This window comes from Gymnodraco acuticeps, unplaced genomic scaffold, assembly GCF_902827175.1.
Source record: "Gymnodraco acuticeps unplaced genomic scaffold, fGymAcu1.1, whole genome shotgun sequence".
Lineage (NCBI taxonomy): Eukaryota > Metazoa > Chordata > Actinopteri > Perciformes > Bathydraconidae > Gymnodraco > Gymnodraco acuticeps.
The window spans coordinates 233,361-255,220 of record NW_022990023.1 but is presented as its reverse complement, the minus strand read 5'-3'; the positions used below and the strand labels follow the sequence as shown (position 1 = coordinate 255,220).

Here is a 21,860-nt window from a genome sequence, read left to right as displayed (position 1 = left end):
CTTCTTTGGGGATCAAATGTTTGTTAAGATTGTATATTCAAAATCTACATCCAAAAGCACAACTGGTTTTCTTAGTTTGACAGCAGTAACAAAAACGATATGCAAAATGCTGAATTATAATAAATGTATATAGAAAATAAAATACCAAAAAACAACTCCACCCCTCTGTTCCAGAGCAAAGAAGCCCATAATTAAGTGGTGTGTGTGTGTGTGTGTGTGTGTGTGTGTGTGTGTGTGTGTGTGTGTGTGTGTGTGTGTGTGTGTGTGTGTGTGTGTGTGTGTGTGTGTGTGTGTGTGTGCGTGCGAGTGTGTGTTTAGAAAATAGAGAGCATCTGAGAACACTTATAACGTGTCTCTCAGACCAGAGTTAGTGACCACAGATGTTTGTTTTGTTTTCCCAACTGAGTGTGTTGCCTGTGTGGCCCAACGTGCAGATCTGTGCAGACCATGTGGTGCAGACTCACTTCCATCAAACTGAAGTATTAAACTGAACTATTACATGAGTCTTTATATTAGCATAAGGAATATCCTGCCCTTAAAAAACAACTCTCTGTTTCTCACCATCTCTCCACTTCCTGGCACACAGATTCAACCATGTGAGAACGCTGCTCCAGTTTCAGGGTGCAATCTTGAACCCACTGTGTGTGGCATGTTGGGTGACTGAAACCAGTAAATGCCATTATAACGGAAATAACCTTATAAGCTTTTAATATGTTTTGAGTGCCTCAATATAAATTGTCTAGCTGTTTTAGTTTTTTCTTTTTTAAAGCCCTTAAACACATCAGAACGTCCATTATTTATTTTAATAATGGATTACAGTGTCTGTTCTCATTCTTAAACAACAGTTTTTCTATTAATTGGTTGTTTTAATGAGTTATCAATAATAATGATAGTCACAAACTTAAAATTAACAAAATACTTTAACTTTTAGGTGGGAACCCCACTTATATTTGTTCCCATTTTTGCAAAATCCACAAAAAGTGGTGAAATAATAATGGATTCACAGATGTGAACCAGATATATATTATATAGTTAACTCTTAAATAGCAGACGAGTGAACTGCTGCATGTTCTTCCTCCAGCTGTGACCTCAGACACCCCCCCCCCCCCTCCTCCCTGTTGACCCCCCTCCCCCCGGTACTCCAGTGTCCGGGGTTTGGAGCTCTCCACAGCTCTCTGGCTCTCATCTCTCAGCTGTTCGCCAACTAAATGGTCGTCATTTTTAAGAGGTGTCAAGCCGGCGACAATCAGGTAGAAAAACACTGGAAGTTGCAAGACTAAGCATTCAAATAAAAGCCTCCATTCATAAATGGAATCATCGAGAATAAATATTGAGCACAACCAAGCATCAACAAAGTTATAATGTTCATTGCTTACCCTGCAAAGCAATTGTAATGTTGATTAGCCAAGTCTTCATGGGATATATGAAGCTATTTGATATTTCAGATATAACATATTTTATTTTCATTTAGGTTTTTACAACATAATGCATTAGACTCAAACTCTGTTGACATGTGTTTTACTTATTGTGCATACTCAATTGTTTCCTTTGTCTCTAAGACCTTATTAATGGTTTTCTTACAATATATCTTGTGTTTAATTATTTGTTCTAGTGACTTATTTTATTTTATGATTGTAGCGTTGTGTAATGTAATCTCATGTATTGTTTTAAACTTGCTCTATGAAGCTCATTGGGCTGCATGAGGTGCTATATAAATATAGTTAAAACGGTTTTAGGCGTCTCTCATTTCAAAACCGCCATTATAACTGTGCAACACTTTTTTGAAGTGTTTTATTGTGAAAATCCAAACCGGAACTCATGTTTTTAAATCTGTCAGCATTGACGTTGGTCACTTGTTGAGCGCACAAATAGGAGGAAACCCCGCAGATATTCTCATTTTACAAACGACAGACCGTCTCCAGTGAGGTTGCTCTTGTATGTCAGCTCTCTCTCCAATAACTGCATTACCGGGAACTGTTCATCTCCATTTAGTGATAATCTTCTTTAAAGAAACGCCCCAAATAACCAGAACTATCGATCAGGACTAACAACCTGAAGTCGTGCTCATCACAAGAGGCTATGATGTCTGGCGAAGAGGCTCCAACTCTGCAGCCTGAGCAGGAGAAGCAGCCCGACGAGGAGGCGGCCTCAGAGGCTCCGCAGCAGTCCGGGAGCAGCAGCCCTGCGGCGGCCGAGGAGCAGCCTCTCTCCATCCGGGCTCTGGTCCTCACGGGCTACGGGGGGCTATGATAAAGTGAAGCTGCAGGTGAAGACGCAGAAGCAGCAGCTGGCCGCGGGAGAAGTGTTGGTGCGCGTGAAGGCGTGCGGGCTGAACTTCGCGGAGCTGATGGGCAAACAGGGTCTGTACGAGCTGCTGCCCCCCCCGCCCGTCACCCTGGGCATGGAGGGCTCCGGGGTCATCGAGGCGGTCGGGGAGGATGTGAAAGACAGGAAGGTTAGTGAAGGCCTGCTGATCACACCTACAAACACATGACTCACACACCCCTCTCACTCTATCAATGAAGTTGATGCCTATGAAAAGTATAAACCTGCATCCATTGTCACTACTGCCAAACAATATTCTGGAAATATCTTCCAAACACCTAAACCAAGATTTGATTTCTCTTAAGTTCTGTCTTTTATAGAGAATTCAAGAAACCTTGTAAACTGGCCTCCTTGGTTCCTCTTAGTTTCAGTGGGAAAATGACAGTTTAATGCTTTTAACACTTAAAGAATTATCAAATAATTCAGTTAACATGCATTCGGAATGGACATGTATCCTTCCTATAGGTCGCTGACTACGAATGGCTTTCTAAAATTATAAGTATAGTAATTGGGGCTGCAATTAAGATGATTCATGAATAATTTGCATAATATTTTCCCAATCATTGTCTGAAAATTGGCACATCCCATGACTCACACCCCGCCACCCATAGACTGTATATATAAACCCGCCAACATGCACTCATTCAAATAAGTGTTTTCTCGTATAAAGAGTGTAAGCCTGCACCCATTGGTTCTCAGTGGCACGTGCATTGTCACTACTGCCAAAAGAAACGTGCTGGTAATATTTTCCAAACACTAAACCAGATTTGTTTTCTCTTTAGTTTCCACTTGTCTTTTGGATTCAAGAATACGGTTTGCATCTTCAAGGTAGAAAACTGCAAAAGAAACGTCTATAAAAAGTCATGGCAGAGGGAAAATGACAGTCATATAAACCTAATAAGGGATCTCTTTAAATCATTTGTTTTGTCAGACCAACTGTCTGAAACTCCACATATGAACGATTTCAACGTTATAAAATGATTAGAAAAATAGATAATCTCACAAATGAGAGGCTAAAACACAGACATTTGACATGTTCTGTCATATTGCCCATTGGTTAAAGAAAAAGTAGCTTGACATTAAATAATTGTTTAGGCTCTATCAAACAATGCCATCTATTTGGACTTGTTCATGCTTTAAAACATCTCTGTTCAAATTGCTGCACAATGGGAAAGCAGAACCCAATGATAAATAACCTCCACCAGTCTAATCCTTTAATGTTCTGTGGTCTCTTAAAAACAGGATGGAAAGAAGCTTTCTTGCTGCTAAATCTAACATCCTCATGAACAGTTCGTTTTTGATTTACAACGTGTCCTTGAGATGTGTTTGCATTCTTCCTCCCGGCACAAAAGAACATTTACGTTTGCCTTGATAAGAACTTTCCAAAGGTCGAGTTTTATCGTGTCTTCATTTATCAAATCTGATCAAAGGGTTCACAAATATGTATAAGCTCTGTTTCTGTGCTTCCTTTCTAAATCTACTAAATGTTAGACTGGACTTTCTGATGCAGAAAGGCACCTGATTCTGCAGAGCTGAGCTCAGAGAATCCAAGGCCAGTGCTTTTTTTGTGCACTGGGGATATTTAAAAAAAAAAAACAACATGAAGTGTGACTCATTACAAGAAACCTTGACTTCATGTCACAGCTTCTGCAAAGAACTCCCTTTGAGGTTCAGAGGTTTTTTTTCTTGCACTGGTAGAAAGAATAAAGCAACATTTTGAGTTGCTTATGTTCTGCGTGCATACACTAACGCATATGGAAGATGCAAAACACTTGTATTTGAATGAGAAACCGGACTTCTAAGCTGTGCCATTGGGTTCATAAGGAGGGTTTTTTCCTCCCATGCAGAACTCAATGCTCTGATGTTTTTTTCTCCTATTTTTTTTCTCAAACAAACATTTTAGAAACTCCATCCTTCCATAAACCGAGGAATCTCTTTAGGTTTACAATCGGGAATTAAGTTTGAACCATGATCTGCTATTCCTGCCAATATTGTTGAGACAAGTAAAACATTAAGGCAGCTTCACAGTTAATCAGTGTTCCTCCACCAGTCACACGCTATGCCTCTATGGTTCCAGCTACAGTAACCTCAAAGACTCATGATAAAAAGATTTAAAACCTGTTTCCTAGGTTGCGTCTCCTCTCTTGAGCCAGATATGAAAGTCAACTTGCTGATTTTGAACACCTTGGACTAAAATGTAAATGTCAATATTGGTTATATTGATATACAGGATGTTACCTAGCTTCTTAGTTTACGTAGCTCTGTATTAAAATAGTACATTAAGCAGGCATACACTGGGCCATCCCTATGAGCCCCTCCAAGCTCAGATTCAGTCAGTTGTTGTCACTTCTTTCAAAAAGGATGCTTTACTGCTAGTTACCGATCTTATTTGTTACCATCCTGAGCTTTAACTTGACCATATTTAGCGTCAAGACGCCGTAACCATATTTAGCTGTTGTTTGAACAATGCCTTAACTTACATTTCAATCTCAGTTAAATGTCTTTGAGGTCAGTCTTCTCCCACACTCATTGTCAAGGCGTCTTAAGTTAAACACGTGTGTTTTATATTACTGAAGCTCCTCTGTGTCCCTCTGTGTCAGTATGGAATGTCCCCTCCCCGCCCACCTCCCATTCCTCCCTACATCTTTCTTCTGAAGAGCAAGGATCCTATAGGGCGAATGCTATGTTACCGAACACTCTTTTTTGGCACATGCAGTGATGCGGGAAATGGTGTAAATGTAAGAATCCTATCAAGTATTTACATAAGCACTGAAAGCATATAGAGTGTAGGTTGAAAGTAGTTTAGGTTTAGACCCAAGATTGTGGGTTATTTCATTGTAAAAATGTGTGTGGCTGCAGTAAGACGCATAAGGGAGGCAGAGCAGCAGACAATCACATTAAGGGAATTGTTTACGTAGAGAGGCTGATGCTGCTTCATGAGGACAGACTGGAGCAGCGAGGCTCCGTCAGATGAAGACAGGAGGGCGTGGCTGATTTATGGAACGCATGGATTGCAGATGTAGGATCCCATTACAGCTCTTCTTGCCAGTTTCCAAATCCAGCATGACCTCCTCGCAGATGTTTCTATATTAAAAAAGACTACAAAGTCAATGATTATGCTCCATAATGTGAAGGATATTTTGGAAGATTGAGCAGTAGTTTCTGTGTTAAAGTCTTATCACGCAATGTTCCGCATAATACACCCAACGTAATGTTGCATGACGAGAGGATGAAGGGTTCTGTGTTCGGCTTAATACATTGGACAATATTTGGTCCATTTACAGCAGGTGTCTTTAATATTGTAGATGTAATGGTTTTTGAATAACGAGCCATTTTTGACTAATGTAAAACACAAAAGCCTCTCTTTGAAGATGCTTCTCTGCTTATGAGATGTGGTTTGTCTAGTTGGATACTGGTAATTATAAACTATGTGCATAAAACTTGCATCATGACACGTCTCTCTGTTTATATATCATGCATTGAATTGAACAGCAGTTTTAAATGGACTTATTTCGCAGGTGTAAGTAAACTTCACTGTCCTGCTTTGAACTTTACTTCGGTTACTTAATTTCATGCCAGCGCTCCAGGAACTGAGCTCAGCCTTTTTTAAATTGACTATCATGCATTTTCTGAGGTGACACAGAGTGTGTTTGGAAGTGTTTCATAAGACCAGATGTTGAGAAATGTATCGACTCCTGAAAGCTTACACATCTTCCGGCGCAGACTGAAAACTCATCTCTTTCGACTCCACTTCGAGCAATAAAATGACTAATAAAGCACTTATATACTAACAAAGGACTGGCTTATCTAAAGCCAGTTGAGTAGCACTTGAAATGTTTGGCTCTATGAAACCTGATGTACTTATATGATTCTGTTTTCTTCAAGTTTGTATTTTGTTGGTCGAATGCACTTATTGGATAAAAGCGTCAGCTAAATGTAATGTAAAAGGAGCATCTGAGTCATCTGATGTGGAAGTAAAGGCTGGAGACTGCAGCTCGTAGTTATCTCACTGCAACAGACATATGCAAAGTGTGTGAGTGTTGTTATTGTCTGTGCATGTGTGCGTACATATTTGTGGCCCTGTGTAGTCTGTCCCACAACAGGAAGTGGGCGTGGCTCAGAGCGCTCGAGACTGTTTTAACGGGAAGCAGTGCAGCGCTCACAATCGCACTTCTTTCCTGAGCCCTTCACTGTTGGGCAGGTTTCTTTTATGTTGGCACGTCCCTGTGGAAGAAAGCAGCAACAACATTTCCCATTAGGCCACTTTTCTGTGCTCGTTGGCACAGAAACTGTTTAGGAACATGGAGCAGCTTTTATTACCTTGTTTAAAATAACATGTTTAAAGCTGGTTGTGGGGTCTTAAGACTACATTTCTGGACTTTTTTTTTTTTTTAAAAGAATATATGAGAAAGAAACGTAACAGACTGGACAAAGGAAAATATATTAAAACCATTTATAACAAAAGCAGGTTCATGCTTAATTGTGAGAACTTGCTGCTTTTATATATGTCAGTTAATCAAATTTGGTTTCAAACAATTGGACGCTGCCACCTTGGGCACTTGGACACATTCATAAGCATTTTTTGATATTTCATTGGCCAATCTAAAAATGGGTTAAAACAAATATTTGGTAGATAAATACATTAAAAAAAACAATCATTGGTTGCAGCCATCATCTCGGTAGGTCAAATGTATTCCTGATGAACCATTCTATAACACATAGGTGTGAGCAAGCTCTCTGATTGGTCAATAGGCGCGTTTGATTCCACGATCAAACAACGATCAAATAGAACGTGCCTTTTCACAACAAGTCAGTATCCCTCCGCGTCTGAGAAACTATACCGTTGGGCCGAAAAAACTGGAACAAGAAAGCAGCGGAGAAGTAACGGGGCAGAAACCCTCCTTTTTACGCAGCGGTCCAGACATAGACATCAAACGGCAAAACATATTCAGTGTGCAGTTCCTTTGGCATTAGGGCAGGGATATCTAGATACTTTTCAAGGTTTGACATAATTAATTGTGCTACTTTTAAAGCAAGCAACGTTGTTTTCAAATCTGTAATCAAAGAGGTCCGTAAAAACACTATCGACCAATCAGATTGCTTGATTTGACTTGTCAGTTTTATAAATATATTTAAATTTCTTCCGTTACGAAACAAACTTACAAAGCATAAGATGGAAACATTTAAGATTAACTTCGACCTCCGGGGGGGTCTTACTATGGAGGAGTGGATTGAGGAGTGCCTATCTCCAGAAAAAAAGCACATAAACGACGACATGCAGAGCTACGTGAAGAGCAGGTAGACCAACTGGAGAAGTACCACCATTCAAAAGCTTTCTGATGCGGGTCTTGAAACAAAGCAGAGAAATTATGACCGTTAGTGGCCACAGGTACGAAAGCTCTCTCCAGAGCTACTGAAAGCCAATCTCGGGGACCGGAGAAAGTGCGATAATATATTATTTACTATAATTATATTATATCAATAACTGTAAGCGGGGTAGCAGGAGTGTTTGATCGGCTATCGTTACCATAGGAACTACTTGGAACTACTTTCTGACGGAGATTAACTCAAGCAGAAAGCGTAGGTTTGGGAGCAAATTAGACCACATTATGAAATTATTTTACGATATTGTTGATTACAATGATAGTTTGTGTAATAGAATCGCAGTACAGTACAGGCGTACCTCGGCGCAAGTGCCTCGGTCCTGCCGCAGTACTGTCGTACCAATAATGACGTTCAAGAACGGCCTCTCGTGTATGATTGCTTAATTAAACACTGAAAGGAATTTGGCTTCAGTTACTTGCCAATATCACAATGTGATCACAAGGTAATCATGCCTCTGTGAGGATGAGTCTGTTGACACAGCGCAGCAGTGTAATGACTTGCCCTCGTGTCAGTCTAAAACTGAGATACGTCAGACAATTTCCTGCCTGCCCTCAATTTGCCATTTCACATCCCCGTTAACAAGAGCAAAGTGGTGATGACAAGAGACATTTAAATTGTCTTATACTCTTCCACAAAAAAGTGTCAGGACTAGGGTTGCAAAACAATTAAACAGTTCAAGGTAAACCTGCTGTGAAAATTAGCAGGACTTTGGGGAAATGAATGGGAAATACAGTCAGCATATGGCCATTTTTTAATTATGAAAAGAATACAGATTCTATTAACTTGTGAATATTGTGTCCGAGATGTAGAGACACATCAAGGTTCTCATGTTTTATGGGGAAATGTTTTCACTGTTTGAAGTAATGGAATATTTAGATTAGGCTAAGAAGTTACTTATAATTTATTATTTAAAAAAAATTATTAATCCCAACTAATAATTGCTGTGTAATTTGCATTCACATTTACTTCATTCATCACTCATTTCTAAGTAATCTGAGCAGACCTTAACCACAGATACATCCCCATCCCTCCCTTCCTCTCTCCCCTCCCTCAGGTGGGGGATCGGGTCATCATGTTGATCCGCAGCGGCATGTACGGAGAGAAGTGGTCGTTGTTGCCGCTGGCAACACCTTCCCCATGCCCGAGCAGATGAGCTTTGAGGAGGGGGCTGCGCTGCCCGTCAACTACCTCACCGCCTACCTGATGCTGTTCGAGTCGGCCAACCTGAAGCCAGGCAAGAGTGTCCTGGTCCATATGGCTGCAGGTAACACACACAGGGAATACTGAGAATGAAATCAGGGGTCTCAAATACTGATCAGCAACATAGCTATTTCTTATTGAATTTATCAGTGTCATTGATGACAACATCCAACAAATTAAAAACTCTTCTCCTAGGTCTTGATTTTATTTTATTTATGCTGTAGAACTTGTGCCATTTGGATGGCAATGGTTATCATCAATGACGTTTATCTTACAAATGCAAAAAATCCCCCAAAATAACTGTTTGTTACAGCTGAATGTGAACAGTTGCCATTTGTTGTTTTATGTTTTGAATTCAATCTATTTTGAACTGTTGGACAAAAAAAAGCAATTTTAGTATGTGACACTGGCTTTTTGTCCGACAATTTTTAATATATCTTACATTTCATACCCAAGACCCTGAATGAAAATGAACATTTTAAAGGATAATTTAACAAAAATTGAGATTTTACACACTTTTCTCCTCTTTCTTATCTCAAGCTAAATCTGTGGTGTCCGTTGTGTTGTACGCTTGGACAGTCGCTCCCTTATCGTGTTGTGGTCTGTATCAAACACCTCCCAGAGTCTCCTGGGAAACCTGTGAAGAGGGGGCACGGTTTATTCACTGAGGTCACTAATCACTTCCCAGAATGCAGCCACATAGCTGTGCTGATAAATGATCATCAAAGAGACTGCTGGTCATTGGTGAAAATATGGTGTGAGTGTATTCATAAAAGGGAACACAGGATCGGTATCAGGCGCGGTTGCTTTGGCAACACCTGACCTTTTTTAAACAAGCAAATGCGTCTCACTCTGTGCGCACAGCACCGTGTGTTTCAATAACCAGGGGGCTGGTGGTACAATCACAGGAGGAGGGAATCATAGGTATGAACCTTGAAAAACAATACATCAATTTGGACTTCCATTATTTTAAAACTGGGGAAACTCTATGACCATGTGTATTAAATTACTAAAAAGACTACTGGAAAAAAACTACTCTCACCAATTTGACATTTTTCACTTTCAAAACAGTGTTTCCACATTCATATTGTAGCAGAAAATCTGAATAAATTCCAGGTGGAATAACATTGACCAGTGCCTTATCCTTTATACATATTATGTGATATAATATTTGACCATGAGCAGTAGAGACACACGCTCAGGTGCTCCTCTCTTGAGGGATAGGCAGTAAAACCTTTCAGACAGGCGGGAAAACCTCTTCAAGGCGACATAGCACTGTAGTTGTTTAAGGGTTGTTATGATAGGATTTTTAGAATAGGATTTTTCAGTTAGAGAGCATTATTTCCAATTTAAAGGATTGTTATTTGTCACCATAGTTATAACTGATGAGCATAATGTCTCACAACATCAGATAGGCGTGGGTAGAATAATGATTTTTTTTTTTTTTGTCATTTTGAGCTTTTGTTTGTTTGAAGTTATTTAGTGTATGTTTTAAAGGATGGTAATGCAACTGTAACTCAATCCGTGTTTATCAGCCACTCTTGAATCTGAGTATACAGGATGGTGATGTCAGCGTCCACCTCCACCATCACACTCCAGTACACTTCCCTCTCAAAAGCGGCGTCTCAGTGTTTATGTGGCGGGCTGTCAGCTGACCTGTATGAATCAGCCACACAAGCACAGGGTGAAGGGGAGGTCAGGAGGGATTACTGTTGAGCCTGCACACCCAGGCAGGCATTATTATGAAAAAACACGACCATAATGCATTTCTTCCACCATCTCAGCCATCATAAAATCACATAACAAACCACCGTAGAGCTGAGAGGCCACTACTGCAACCGGAGTTACTCAAATTAATATGACCATATATCCAACACTTTTAAAGCTACTTGTACTCCTTATCCCTATACAATCTGGTTCCCCCATTCATTTTTTTCCATCTTTAAGAAGTCAAAACCACATATGAAATAATAATAATAATAAAACCAACAATAAGACATTGTTTATGAGGCAGTGTCAAACCAAGCCAATTTATACTGGCAGAAAAGGTGTAGACTTAAGCCTTAGCTGAGAACAGCCTCAAGTCTCATTGAATGTATACATTGGGAATTAAATAAATAAATAGTATAACATTTTATCATCATTATACCTCAATTTTCTTATTTTTCATAAGCTATTAAGTATCTCAGAGCTGGAAAAAATATCTTACTCTTAATGTCTTTTATTCCTATTTTTCCAACGTTCTGCTTGACGTGTCGAATGTCTTTGGACATTTCGTGGTGTCCACTCAAATTTAAAATACATTTCTGTGGTTCTGAACAATGTCTAGCTGCACAGCATGAGTTTTGAATCGGTGAGCCATAAAACACGTCCTTGCGAGTTATTCCGAGTGGAAAAAGCCAGTGCAGACCCATTGTTTTGAAGATTAAATCACTAAGAATTGCAGCGAGGGATCAAACAGTTTGTAATTGAATGTGAAGCACCTGCAGCCTCTTCTCACCTCTGTTGGTGCGGCTGTCTGCACATCTATAGGTGGTGTAGGTGTCGCCGTTACCCAGCTCTGTCAGACTGTGCCAGATGTGACGGTTTTTGGCACGGCCTCAGCATCCAAACATGAGATCATTTCCCAAGGCGGCGTAACTCACCCCATCGACTACCGCACCAAAGACTACGTGGAGGAAGTCCGCAAAATCAGCCCCACGGGTGAGAAAACACACTTGGGCATCACATCCTTACCTTTCTTTACCTAGCCAGGACATTTCTTAATGTAATAATAAAGATTGTCGCATGTTGACACGGAAACATTATGCATCTTTTCCCTTTTTTGTTCTGTCTCTGCAGGAGTGGACATCGTCCTGGACCCCCTCGGTGGTTCAGACACCCAGAAAGGCTTTAGTTTGTTGAAGCCTTTGGGCATGCTTATAGTCTTTGGTAAGACATCTGGAAACGGAACAAACATGTCTTAATGTCCAGTCTCCCTTAATGTATTTCTATTTTTGCTTTAATGTTTGTGTAATAATGCTGTTTTGTATAATTTATCAAAACTGAAATGACAGGAGTGGGGCCTAACAGAGGTGGAAATTAACTTTACTGAAATACTGTACGTTATTTGAGGTTCTTAGGTATTTCCATGTCATGCTAATCTATATTCCACTACATCACATTTGAGAAAAATACTGTGCTTGATCTGACAGTTTTAGCTACAAGTTGTTTTGGATTTTAAATGTATCAGTTAATGAAATATGATGCATTTTTGTAGGTTGCACTACAAAATAGTGTCCAATTATAATGAGCTCTTCAACCTGAAGCAATATGTCTATAACCTTTTAATTAGTATTTATATACTGTAATAGCACAGATTTCTGCATTATGAGTATAGTTTGTCAAGTGACGTTTTGAATGCAGAAGGTTTACTCCATCACGCCTTACCTTCTAAGAGGTCGCTATAAATAGCTGGAAATGAATCTCTCTGATTTATAATTTACTCTTGCTTTCTAGGCGCGGCCAATTGTGTGACGGGTCAGAAGAAGAACCTGTTGGCCATGGCGAAGACCTGGTACAACCAGCTGTCGCTCAACATGCTGAAACTGATGCAGACCAACAAGGGCGTCTGCGGCTTCCACCTGGGCTACATCCCCGATGAGCAGCTGATCGTCCGCACCATGGGGAAGCTGCTGGAGCTCTACAGCCAGGGCAAGATCAAGCCCCGCATCGACTCCTGCTACCACTTTGAGGAGGTCAGTTTCATCATGTTTGAAATGTAAAATGAGAGACTACTTTTAAGGCGTGATTCAAAGGATAATAACGATCCGGTTGCTCAGCAGGTTTACACATACAAGGAATCTGCTTTGGTGTATGATGTTGCAAACATAAACACAGTAAGGCGAGGCGAGACACGTTTTTTCAGAGTTTAACAACATGGCAAAAAACCAGGCTCTAGAAAAAACATTACTGGTATTAAGATATAGTGCCAAGAAGACACATTATAAAATTACATTTAAATACATACAAATCCACCAGAACTAGAAAATCAAACTTAGTAAGACAGATACAAAATAAAAGGATACAAATAATAATAGTGCAGTGTAAGATATGAATACAGGGGAATAAAGTTGTAAAAGAAAATAGCAAATATAAACTATAATAAAAACCATAATACTAAAATAAAAGTACAAGAAATATACATTAAGAAAAAGGAAATACAATAATAAATTAATGCGAAGAAAATATTTGCAGTATATCAGAATTGAAGAGCAGCTTTTAGCATTATGCAAAAAGGGAAACAATGAAAATAATTAACCTAATGGTTGATATCGGGCTGATTTGCTGCACACAATTCTATTAGAATAAGTTAAAATGTTGTGAGAACGCCTATTCGCTTTCTCGCAACCCCTTGGCAAGAAAGCAAATACTTTTTTAGTAACAACCGTTAATGTTTTCTCTGCTGCACAGTGAGTATTCACATGGATGAGATGTCTGTGCATCACACAGCTCCATTGAAGCTTCTCCTGCGTCCCCCCCTTCTTGTGTTTTCCCCTTCTCCATCAATAATGTGATGCAGGCGAGATTACCGCACCCCCCCCCCCCCCCCATCAGATGAGTCAGTCCTTAAGGGCTGTTGCTAGGTGATGGTCTAAATTGTTGCCTTGGCATCCACTATTTACGGGGATTTCTCAGTGTTTCAAGTTGGATTCAGACAAACAGACAAAAGCCGAGGCAGGAAATAATAAGCAGGGCAAATGACTTGAGGGCAGAGATGCAGAGCGTAGATAGCCCATGTGTTCATTTATCCTCATTAAGACTGAGCAATTATGATCATGTGCTCAGGGAGTCAATGCAAAACTGGTGCAGGTAAGATTATCCATTAAGCTGTATTAACCAAGGAAACGTAATGTTATCGTGCTGCTTTATTATTTATTCATGGATACAATAACGTGTCGAAAAAGCAAGCTGGTAATAAAGATAACCTCTAATGAAGTGTTAGACATGTTTTTCGCATTAATGATACTTGTAAAAACAAACCTAAAAATAGGAGGAAAACATCACATTGTGCACATCCGTTCTGCTCCTCTGTGTTCTGTCAGGCGACTGATGCCATGAAGCGAATGCACGAACGCCAAAACATCGGGAAAGTCATCCTTCTTCCTGAAGCGAAGGAAGAGGTGCCAAAGTCCAACCCTGAGCCGGTAGAAAATGTGGAAAAAACTGAAGCTGCCGTCAACGAGAAGAAGGAAGAGACCACAGAGGAAGTTAAAGCCGAGGATTGAGTAAGAGTGTCTATTTGAGTGATATTTTCAAGCACTTCCTGAATGCGATCCCTATTGTTCACTTGTCAAAAAGAGAAGAAAAAGCAGGATGCCATGAATTTGTTGACTTTTGTCAGTATTTTCAAATGTTTATGAAGATTTTGTTGTGCAATATGTCGATAGTGTGGTATCTATGTTGGGAAATTTGTGTTTAAAGAAAAAATAACAAAGTATTGTTTTACATTACGTGAGGAAAAATGAATTCTGCTAAAAATGTAAGGGTGTGGCTGCAAAAACAAGGTCCCATTGACAACAGCTTAGCAAACCTTAACAAACCAGGGCCTGTATGTATAAAATGGTCCTATAAAAGGATAAGAAATGTTTAAATAAAACTCAGCTCTGTCTCAAGAAGCTGATAGAATTGCATTAGGTTCCCAGTCAGGGATCAGATTACCAGTCATGCAGTGTAGCCAACGTTACATATGCTTCACTGCACTGCAGTATGCAAGAGTAAGCTTATCGGTGGAAAAAAACTCCTACATATTACAGCTACTTTCTATTCTACATAAAAATAAATTAGTTAAAGAAGAAGATAAAACAGTAGGGAAATAGCATCATTACATCATTCGTAGAATTTTGACTAATTTAAGATAAATTGACATGCCTGCCCTGATTCTGCCTTTTTTCCGCGTCAAACCTCAAACCTGGCAATGTGACTCTAATGAAATCAGAGTGTCAGTTCTTGTAGTTCATTGAATCCTGTTACAAATGATTAATCTATCAGGAATCTGTTCTAAAACTTGCCAACCTAAGCTTGTTATCAGTTATTTGTAGTGTAAGACTTGTTAGTAAAAGATGGTTATGATGCACTCAAATGTCTTGTTGATGGAGGTTATTAAACAATAGGTCAGTATTGTATTATAGTTGAAATTGTTAGGTGTTTCTCACATATTTGTGCCAAATATAAAGCCAGCTTTTACCACTGCCGTCAAGCCAACTGTGAATAACAATTAGCGGGACTTCCATGCCTTGGCACTCGTTGCCTCTGGGTTTTCTTCCAATAATGTCGTGCTGAATTTGAGATTCAACTTTTGGCAGAGCCTTGTTAAGGAAGGGTTTCCACCTTGGTTTATTTTAGCTGTTTCTCAAATCCTACGTTGCCTGTTTAAAGTAAAAAATGGTGCCGTGTTTACAAAAAAAGTTATGGAAAAAACTGAGATAATTCTTTGCTTTCATGCGTTTTTGTTTTTCAGTGCTTTATACATATTCATTTAGCTCCTGCAATATAGTAATGGTTTATTAGGCTTCATTCTTCTCAGTAATCATTTGTAATATCTCATCTGTTTCTTTGAGTGCATAACCTCAAATAGTGGGCTCAGTAATTCAGATGTTTTGTCCAGCTGTGGGTGTAATACAATGCTGTGACGCAGAAGACGCTACCGAAGCACAAGAGAAAGAGTTTTCCTCCCATCCTCACCGAGCAGCTGCTCACATTCCTCCCTCCACCCTCAGTCATGCTCTCTGTCTCGCTCTGTGGCCGAACCTTCTCAAAACTCCCTCTTCACTCTGCTTTGAAAGACGCACTTGGAAACACAGATAATGCTTTATGTTTTTTACATCTGGGACATTTTTTCTTTGGCCACTTGGACAAGTATTGTTAATTTTGGCCAGGTTTCCTTCTCGTAGTATGATGTAAGATCTGATGTGGAGTTTGAGTGGGAACTGGAGTCAGCTCCTTTTGACTATGAGACCTTTTGTTTAAATCCAAGTGTAGAATTTTCTTTTCAATTTTTGTTGACATGTTTCTCTACCACAAGCCTGGTGTTTGCCTGCATGGTAAATGTTAAAATGTAACTACTGAACCAAATGGGAGATGAGTCTAACTAATGAGCAACCTGAGTAAATTAGAGCTGATTGTTAAAGAAACATTTGTGATTTTAAAACAAGCTCTACTAAATCCTTTGCATATATTTCTCTAATTCTATAAGATTGTAAACTTTAAAAAAAAAAAAAACTTCAGTGAAAGACAAAAAATCTAGCTACAAAACTACATGGTGTCTAAATCTAACCCTCAAAAGTGGTTGTCTAAAATATAAAAATATATATAATGTTTCTCTTAATAATTTGACAACAATATACATTAATTGATATAGTGTTCACTCATGCTGCGAGGGACATCTAGTGGTGAAATTGTGCCTTTTTAAATAACTCATTAAAATACTCTTCACAATGTTGCCTATGAACAAAATGTACTGCAACCTGCCTTAGCAGCTATAAAATACTTAAACCTTATTATAGCTATAACAAAATAGATTGCTAATCACAAATCCATTCAAATATTCTAACACACTTTCTCACTTCTTCAAAACTATGTATAAAAAAAATGCATTAGATTTGCCGCATAATAAAAATGATAAGGTTTTTTCTGTGTTCTTAGCCTTTAATCTTTCTATGTTACAATGGTTTGTCTCAATAAGTAAACTATTTGATTTGTTGAAGTTCAAATTATGCAGCCTGTTTTTTTTCATGCACACTTGCCTTCTGTGTTAAATGGCACTAACCTTTCTGTATTATTAAAATGTTATCGCATGATGTTCCAATAAGCTTGTGAATTTATTCCATAATGGTACTAAGTTTTCTCTTGTGATGGCGTCTAATCAACCTCAACAAAACCACTACACAGACCGAAGGTGTTATTACAGCTGGTTGGAGTGACATTTATATGTACAAATTCTGACCTGTTTTTTATTTGTCCTACACAACTCTAAAGCCTGGGTCTGGAACCACTTATTTGGTTGACTAATATTTGTAGACATTCATGGTGACCAGCAGGTGTCCTCATTAGGTCATTTTTGTACATGCACTTACAAAAGTTTACCTCAAGCATCTCTAAAATTAGCTTCCTGTTCTGTCCACGAAACTTGCAAGGAATTTCCAATGAGCTTTTTTTGGTTATGGAGGACTATTTTGGGATTTAAAAGAGCAGAGACCTGTTCTTAAAATGTGGATTTGCCAATCAAGGCTCACATCACGTTATCAGTCTAAAATACTGATGTTAATTCTCCCACAGCTAAATTATTTAGTTCTTTGAACACAATTTGAGGAGGGAATTGTCTTGTTCACAGTAATTTCGTAGAAACAAACATCCAGAATCCTCAGATTGTTGAGCTTTATGTTAATGCATGTACAATCTAATGTGGTGTTGATAGAACATATATCTATACGCTGTGAGGTAGCCTAGTTTTGAATTTATTAATATGATTTTGCCCTTTTTTTGAGTGGACGAGAATTAGGTCTATCCAACCATGTCAGACATTTTCCTTTTGCAACATTAAAGTGATGCAGATGTACAATCAGAATAAGGTATTTATCTCAGGGGAATGTTGGTTGAATCACAGTATGTATCCCAGCTTGATTTTTTAATAAAAATGAAAAACCGAAAAATATAATGAATGATATAAACTCTTTACACATTTCTTCTAAAATAGGACATTATGCATAATGACTACTTTTTACTTTGGAAAAAGAATGTGCCTCTCCTGGGCTTTTAACTTGAAAGATCACGCCGGAAGTTGTGTTGACGCTAACTTGACGGAGTGGCTTTAAATGGGAATACCCTCTGCTGCTGTGGGAGTCTCCTTTAACGAATCCCGTCGCGTCACTGGGATGCGGTCGCCGGAGCCGGGCACATAGCCGAACACCCCAGCTCTTGCTCACTGCCGGTAGGCCTTAATTTCTTTGTTATCATGCACACTTTTGAATTCTGTCATTTTGTCCCTGTTTGTGATGGTACTGTTTGCATGTGGGTGTTATTTTCGCGCTCGGACATCATGCAGCCGGCGGTCAGCCTTAACGACTCCTGGAAGAGCTGAGCCAATGACTTTCAGCGGTAACCTCTCTTACAGGAATAGCAGCTCCCGGGTTAAATTTAGATAGCTTAGAGTTTAAATGTGCTCCGTAAATAATGTAGCTGCCGTGTGGGAACAGGACGCTCACTTGGCACAATGCGTCAGAGAAACCGCAGGTTGCAGGACATCAGTACATTACTGAACAACACACAACCAGCTGGCCTCATGTTATTACAGTGAGCTGACATTGTTATGAACAACGGTATGCATGCATTTCAACATGTCCCATCAGGCCCAGCTGCCCTGCAAACCCAAATTATTTTAAATACATATAGTCAGTCTAAATAATATACCATTATTAAATGAAATGTCAGAATTTAGGTCTGCTTAATAAATAAAACCTAGCGTTGGATTATTTTGCATCCTCAAAATGGTTTTGACTAAGGTACACTGTCTCTTATATCATGATATAAAGGTAAATTTTAAGATTGACAGGGCATTGGTATTTGCTTCTCAATTATGTTTGCGTTATGTTAATATATCTAATGTAATCTGTATGCCATTTTTATATAATATAATAGACTGCATCTAAATATATCAGTTTGGTCATCCTTATACAACTTCTTGTTTCCAGTAATGGAATAAGTTCACAGAGTTATCCATGGCATCAACAGCTAAGTAGGCCTTCTCATTCTGCAGCATATGCAAATAACTCATAACTGATTTGCAAATATAATGTAAATGTTGTACTGTTGATGTTGTTTTAAACTACTGTATGTAGTATGTAGTATCTAGCCTATAGGTAGTGTAATTTATAACAATACATATTATTTACCAGGATTATCACGTGTCTTGTCTTTGAAAGCACACATTTAATATATATAACATTACTGCTCTAAAACAGAGAGAACTATAATTACAGGATATGAAGCTTAGGGAATAAGGGTCGTTTAAATTGTCAATATGAGCTGTTAATTATTCAATTTACGCAGTTTTAACAATTTTTATTTTTTGTTGTTCAGTTCAACTAATGATGTAGTTTCATAAACTCTTTTTAATAAATGTAATTATGTGATTTTAGGGTATTACTAGGTCAAATAGTTAGTTTGTCAGCTAATCTAGCTGCCCAACTACATTTTATCAGGACTCCCCTATCTGGTGTTACTTTTTTAATCATCATTTTTGATTAGATTGACTAACTACATTATCTATTGGTCATATAACACTTAATGTTTGTCGTTCAAAAACGATTTTTCCATCACAGGAGTACAAAGTGGGTATATTATATAATCTCTTTGACCAAATACATGTAGAAGAAAACAGTTTTAGATTGTGATATTGTCTTTGTGTCTTGATCTAATTGTATAGCTAATGTGTTGAGAATAGTTTCCATTGATTAACTATGATTGATTACTCCTTTGTTAAATTTCATGTTCCCACATTCACAAAAAAGAATTAGTAGTTAAGCCGTCGTTGGCAATGAATACCATTTTGGATCTCTTGTATTGTAAGGAGAGGCAGACCCTTAGAGGAGTCACACCCTAACTATCATGCAAACCCAACTTCCTCTCTTTTTGTTCCAATAGTAATCCATATGTTAATCAACTCATACAGATTTACAGGTTGGGTCTTTTATGCACCCCCCTGGGATTGACACAGATTGATGTTCATAGTTTGAATGTCATGAAATGCTGTGAAGAAGTATAAAATAGCACAATACCCAAAGTAGCAAATGCAGCACTATAGCGATAGCTTTTGTTCTTTATCTCATCATTGCTGGTTTGCCTTCAACATTCTTGTTTGTTCCATATATGGTAAAGGTATGCTGTGACATAACGGCTCTCACTTTGCTCAAGTTACCGCATGCCTTTTAACAGTGAGACCCTTGTGCTCGAAATATATCCGCTATGTAAATATGGAATTGGCCCTGATCTGAAATGTGGCATGTTTAAATAAAGTTGTATTCCCCAATCCTAAAGGAATGAGAGAATGTCTTAATGGATAATCATGATAGGAAGTGTATGTCTGGGTGTTTCATATCAGATGCTGCAGTGATTTAAACAAAGACAGAGTGATATTTCCTGAAAATAAACACAGCACACAGAGTACTTGGATTTTTATTTTCCTAAATATAATGAACATCCTGTTATGTGTTAATTCAAACTCTGCTCCATTCCTTCCCTCTTGTAAACATGTGTTTCCCCTACAGCTCATAGCCTCATTAAGACTTTTTATACATTTTAATGTTTCCTCGGCATCGGTTTTGCAGTTTAAATTAACAGTGTGATGTCGAACTGTAAAACCAGTAGGGTGTAATAAAAAAAAAAGCTGTAAAATGCTTCTTTAAATCGTACTGACAGTTTTCCATCTATTTTTCTTAGAGAGGGACCACTCAACATTTCCTCCACCCACCAAAGATGACAGCTCCACCAAACCTGAGCCATGCAGCGCCGCAGCAACAGCGCTTTTTGGTGTTGTTCGACTTTGATGAGACCATCATCAATGAGAGCAGCGATGATGCTGTGGTGCGAGCTCTACCGGGCCAACACCTCCCCGACTGGCTGAGAAACAGCTACAGGGAGGGGCACTACAACGAGCACATGCAGAAGGTCCTGGTCTACATGGCGGAGCAGGGTGTGTCCGAGGACTCCATCCGTTCAGCAGTGGAGAAGATCCAGCCCTCCCCCGGCCTCCTGAGCCTCTTCCAGTACCTGCACAGCCACCAGCAGGACTTTGAGCTGGCAGTGGTCTCCGACGCCAACATGTACATCATCGAGACGTGGCTGGAGCGTGCCGGCGTGCGTCACCTTTTCCGGAAGATTTTCACAAACCCGGCAAGTTTCGGTGACACCGGCTGCCTCGTGCTGCTCCCGTTCCACTCCCACTCGTGCTCCTGTTGCCCTGAAAACATGTGCAAGCAGGTGATCCTTCGAGAGTATCTGGCAGGCCGGCAAAAGGAGCGTGGAGGGGCCCCCTTCCAGAAAGTGTTCTATATCGGAGATGGGGCCAATGATATATGTCCCTCTTTGGCTCTGGGGCCCCGGGACACTGCTTTCCCCAGGAGGGACTTCCCCATGCACAAGCTGCTTCTGGAGAGGCAGCAGGCCCAGGCGGCCAAGTTCAAGGCAAACGTCGTTCCCTGGGTCAGTGGAGAGGACATAGTGGACTGCCTGAAGAAAATAATGGAGGAGAGATGAGGTGTGTGAGTGTGTGTGTTGGTTTAAGTACTTTAGGGGGGCACAAACAGCAAAGGTGCACAAACCCCAGTCCTGGTGAGAAGCAGGACATGCATGATTTTAACCCAGCCACACTTGCTACAACCTATAAAGAGTAGTTTGATTAGAAATATATATTTCAGAATTTCCCTTTCTCATGGAGTTAGATTTTTATAAATCCACCACTAGGATATCTGTACAGTTACTATGTAGACGGTGAAAGGAGCCAGTATAAAGCTTAGTATTAAGAATGTAAAACAGGGGGATACTTCTGTCAGGCTACATCCAAAAGTGATCAAATCTTATACAAATACGTAACATGTTAAAAAAAAAAATGCAATGTTAAGAGACTTTTAGAGGTACAGAAAGACAGATTTCCGAAAATGTTGAACTATTCCTTTAATGCTTGCATGGTCTCAAAGCCTTCTGTTATCTAATTCAAAAGAATTGGCTTGATCAATATAGAGATAAATAGTATTGATGATGCGTATAAGTTCTGGTTTTCGACCGCTTATAATCTTTAAAAAAAAGTTGTGCCTAGTGTGCTCTGGAGGGAGCTAAGTCCAACACAGTCAGCTCAATTAAAACCTCTAAACATCCTTAAATATGAATGTAACTTAGGGTACATTTGCCAGTATCAC

General features: G+C 39.3%; 1 protein-coding gene and 1 pseudogene across 1 annotated transcript; both read left to right on the top strand.

Annotated features, from left to right (window-relative positions):
- The first annotated feature begins 1,860 nt into the window (after positions 1 to 1,860).
- LOC117544967 lies at positions 1,861 to 16,759 on the top strand (annotated as a pseudogene).
- Positions 16,760 to 17,618: 859 nt separating this feature from the next.
- LOC117545154 (probable phosphatase phospho1) lies at positions 17,619 to 21,842 on the top strand. Its single transcript, XM_034214843.1, has 2 exons — positions 17,619 to 17,878; positions 20,386 to 21,842. The coding sequence occupies exon 2, from the start codon at positions 20,422 to 20,424 to the stop codon at positions 21,199 to 21,201; it is 780 nt and encodes a 259-aa protein (XP_034070734.1). The 5' UTR covers positions 17,619 to 17,878; positions 20,386 to 20,421; the 3' UTR covers positions 21,202 to 21,842.
- Positions 21,843 to 21,860: the final 18 nt, after the last annotated feature.

Excerpts from the sequence above, each read along its gene's own strand:
- LOC117545154 (XM_034214843.1), top strand. The coding sequence starts at position 20,422 with ATGACAGCTCCACCAAACCTGAGCCATGCAGCGCCGCAGCAACAGCGC.